This window comes from Cibotium barometz, chromosome 36 (genome assembly GCF_041138505.1).
Source record: "Cibotium barometz isolate CiBa-2024 chromosome 36, ASM4113850v1, whole genome shotgun sequence".
In the NCBI taxonomy this organism is placed as follows: domain Eukaryota; kingdom Viridiplantae; phylum Streptophyta; class Polypodiopsida; order Cyatheales; family Cibotiaceae; genus Cibotium; species Cibotium barometz.
Genome location: NC_141081.1, coordinates 34240930 through 34244983, shown reverse-complemented (window position 1 = coordinate 34244983; position 4054 = coordinate 34240930). Strand labels below are relative to the sequence as shown.

At 42.8% G+C, this 4054-nt stretch overlaps 1 protein-coding gene across 1 annotated transcript; it reads right to left on the bottom strand.

Moving 5' to 3' along the window:
• Positions 1 to 1140: 1140 nt before the first annotated feature.
• Positions 1141 to 3307, bottom strand: LOC147617844 (cytochrome P450 703A2-like). The gene is made up of 2 exons (XM_086776102.1): positions 2348 to 3307; positions 1141 to 1852 (listed from the first exon to the last, which is right to left on the bottom strand). The coding sequence occupies exons 1-2, from the start codon at positions 3233 to 3235 to the stop codon at positions 1235 to 1237; spliced, it is 1506 nt and encodes a 501-aa protein (XP_086632228.1). The 5' UTR covers positions 3236 to 3307; the 3' UTR covers positions 1141 to 1234.
• Between the last annotated feature and the right edge of the window lie 747 nt (positions 3308 to 4054).

Here is a 4054-nt window from a genome sequence, read left to right as displayed (position 1 = left end):
AGAGAGAAAGAGAAAGAGAGGGATACATAAAGAGATGGACAATACCCATCCAATTTGTTATCTCATCATAACCTCCATGATCTCTATGAGAGAGAGAGATATATACATAAAGAGATGGTCATTCCATCCAATTTGTAATAACACATTTCATTACACATACAAGCCATTAAGAAATATCATTTGAATGCGAAGAAAGTGTGCCTTTGAGCTCTAAACACAGATCTATTCATTTTGACGCTCTAAGGTTTAAACTTAGGTTTTGCTCTAGAACATGTTTCTAACATAAAAATGTATTCAATGCGAGTTGATCCCTACAAGTGGAATTGGAAAGTGCTTGTCGCATTTAAGATATGCATATATTTTTACTGAAATTATCTTTTGCAATGAAGAGATGATTTTCATTAGCATCTTGTATGAAGATGAGGCACATAAGAGCATGGAGTTGAACAATGTCTTTGTGTGCTTGAGAGAGAGAGAGAGAGAGAGAGAGAGAGAGAGAGAGAGAGAGAGAGAGAGATGGAGGGAGGGAGATATACTGATCCTTTAAGCAAAGATACAATGATCTAGTTCGCATGCGATCATGTGGTGTGAAAGGAAGAACCATCGTGTACGCGACTGGATACACATCCAAGAATCGGCAAGGTAGTCAAGCTCATCTCACAGGAGGTTACCATCTACTTAAACTGCAATAGCAGAGCGATCCCCCCTCTCTACATTATTATTTAATGCATATATTGTTGAGATCTTCATTTTTAGGAGTCCAGTGAGAGTGGGTCATGTTCTATGCACTGTGATTTTTTTGGGGTTTGTTGCCAAGTTTCGCTCTAATTTTCACCTCGCTCAAAAAAGGTTGCCCGGTGTTTGGTAAAACTCTATCATAACAATATAGCTAAAGAAAAATAATCTACAACAAAGTGTCCAAAAGTTATACACGCTTGTGAGATTATGGTAGACAGCTAGAGACATATTGTTTTCGTCTAAGAACACTATTTAAGAATATGGCCATTTATCATCATACATGTAGAGAGAGAATACATGATTAATCTTAAACTATGTATCCAAACTAGCTATATCATCGCATAGAAGAAAAATAATCTACAACAAACTGTTCGAAAAATAGAAATGCTTGTGATATAAATATGGTAGAAAGCTATAGGCATATTTTTTGGGTCCAAGTACACTAATTAAGCATATGGCCATTTGTTTGTATATGCGTAGTGCTTGTGAAGATGGATTAGTTATATAGAAAGGTAGGTAACCTTGGTGTAACTGTGAGAGTTAGGGGTGTTTTCAACATCATTGTCAAGCCAAGTGATTCTGACATATCCAATGTTGAATCTAGAAGCATCCAATTATAGCCATGTAGTAAGTTAGCCAACATTACTTGCACGTGGAGAAAGCCAAGGGATCGCCCAGGGCACGCTCTCCTACCCAATCCAAAGGGTATGAGTTGAAAGTGGTAGCCATATTGCACATCAAGGGTGTTGTCTAAGAACCTTTCTGGTAAGAACTCCAAAGGTCTCTCCCATGAGTCTTCATCTCGACCTATCGCCCATATGTTCACGAATGCACGAGCTCTCATAGGGATTGTGTAACCAGTTATGGTACATGGTTGTGTAGACTCATGTGGAACTAGCAATGGTGCAACTGGGTGCAATCTCATGGTCTCCTTTAGCACCGCTTGGAAGTAATGTAGGTGAGGTAAGTCTGACTCTTCAACTAAGCGTGTGACTCCTACCACATTTTCCAATTCATCTTGCACCTTCTTCATAACTGTTGGGTTTTTTACAAGCTCTGCCAAGGCCCACTCTACTGCAATTGACGACGTGTCTGTACCAGCCGCAAACATATCCTGTGGCTCATTAAATTATTGATTAGAAAAGCATGTAATCTTATTGGGTAAATAAGCATGTAACATTATGTAAATGTTACTAAAGATGTAAAAGTGTGAGCAAAGATGCAACACTTAAGTGAAAATCTATGTGAATACACTATCAAATACTACTTGTGGTTATTGTAAAGATATATTTGTTACTTGTTGTGAGGATGTTTTCAATTTCTATCAACAACTAAAAATGACTCGTGTTCTAAAAATGGACTATGAACCCAAATGAGCTATATACTCAAATAGATACATGAGGACAAAATTAAATTCTCTACGTTATCACCCATGGCCTATGTGCCTATGAATAGTTTCAAGTGATAATTGTAGTGGCTGTATTTAGCTTTTATTTTGATTTTTTTGTGGAAAACCTGTATAATGATTATATGAGAAAAGCTTATAAATCAAGCCTAAAAAACATATGTTATCAAGCCTAACATTTGAGAAGACTTTAAAGGCAATTACCAGGACTACGGCCTTGATCTTATCATCACCGAGTGGTTTGCTATCCAGGCGCACAGACAACAGCGTGTCCAGGAGGTCGCTAGGGTTGGCTCTTCTTTCCTCACGCCTGCCGTCGATCACCTGTTGAAGGATGGTATTTGTTCTTTTCTGAACGACCTTCATACGCGGCTGGTAGCCTTGGGGATCCAACCATCTCAAGAATGGGATGTAGTCGCCCACGTAGAACACGCCCACAAGGTGCACAGCCTCCTTGATGAGGCCCTCCACGTCATCTGCACAAGCCAGAGATAGCTGGGAGAGTCTCTTGCCCAGGGTCATCCTGGAGATAATATTGTTGGTTGCGCTGAGGAGCTTGGGCCGTATGACCACGGGCTTTCCCACCTGACTGTCGTGCAGGACGGATCTGAGAAGGGCGCCCACCTCTTCTACCCGGACGGGCATGAAGCGCTTGATACGCGTGCTGCTCAAGAGATCGGTCGTGCAGAGCTGCCGCATGAGCTTCCAGTAGGGGCCAGGCTGAGCAAATGTGATGTCGCGGCAGTCGAAGCCAATGTGGACGGCGGCGGCTGTTCGTGGGCGCCCGGCCCAGATCTCGTCCTGCGTTTGCAGGATCTGTCGGGCCATTTCCGGTGTGGAAGCAACTATAGCTTGGACAGAGCCTAGTCGCAGCGACATCAAGGGACCATAGACTTTGGCAAGCTTGGAGAAGGAGCGGTGCGGCAATTCTCCTAGCACGTGCAGGTGGCCTATTATTGGCAGTGCCGGAGGCCCCGGAGGCAGCAGCGCACTAGCTCTTCTCGACCTCAACCACATGATCGAAACAAGTATGCAAACCAGCAGAGTGGGGGCGATCACAGGAAACACTAAGAGAAATTGTTCGCCCCCCATTGCTCTGAGGCGCGTGAGATCAGAAAGAATGATTGATAAGTAGCTCGTGCGCTAAATTTATCTTTTTGTTTTCAACAGTGAGGCCTTTAAGAGGGACTCGTATAAAGCAAAACCACGTGTTTCGAAGGTCCGCAAGAGATTCCATCAAAAAAAACACAAAAGTCGACCTTTTTCAATTGGAGTCAGGGCGCGGAGACACAAAAGTCTTCTCCTACTCTACCTTTCTATTTGGATTCAGACAAAAGTCTTTTCCTGTCGTACAGAACTCCACCTTTCCCTTTGGATTCAGACAAAAAGTCTTTCCATCCTCCGTCCTGTCCTCCCCCCACCCTCTTCTCTCTCTCTCTCTCTATCTCTCCTTGTCCCACCACCGCCCAGCCCACACTACGTCCCTCTCTCTCCTTCTCCCACTCTCTTCCCTCGCTTCACTCTCCCACCCTCCCTCTCTCGCCTTCTCTCACCCTCCCTCTCTCTCCTCCCTGCCTCCCTCCCTTTCACTCTCCCACCCTTTAAACCGTAGGAGATAAGGAATCAGATGAGAATGAGATACACTTTGATTACAGAAGGAGATGAGCTCCCATCCACTTATTTAGGGAAATTGACCAAACGAATGTCTCTCCTTGTGGCTTTCTCCTCAGCTTGAAAATTCAAAAATGAGAACCTAGTAGCCCATGTGATTATCATATATAAAATGATTAAATTTAATGCACAATTAAGGTAGCACTTGATTAAGAAACCCTAGAATTAAACCCCTAAAGAGTTACTTTTTAATCTAGTAATGCCTTAATGTCATCAATAACCTCAGGAAATAACTCGTTG

Excerpts from the sequence above, each read along its gene's own strand:
- LOC147617844 (XM_086776102.1), bottom strand. The coding sequence starts at position 3,235 with ATGGGGGGCGAACAATTTCTCTTAGTGTTTCCTGTGATCGCCCCCACT. Across the intron at positions 1,853-2,347 it reads AGATCAAGGCCGTAGTCCTG|GATATGTTTGCGGCTGGTAC; the intron begins GTAATTGCCTTT and ends AATGAGCCACAG.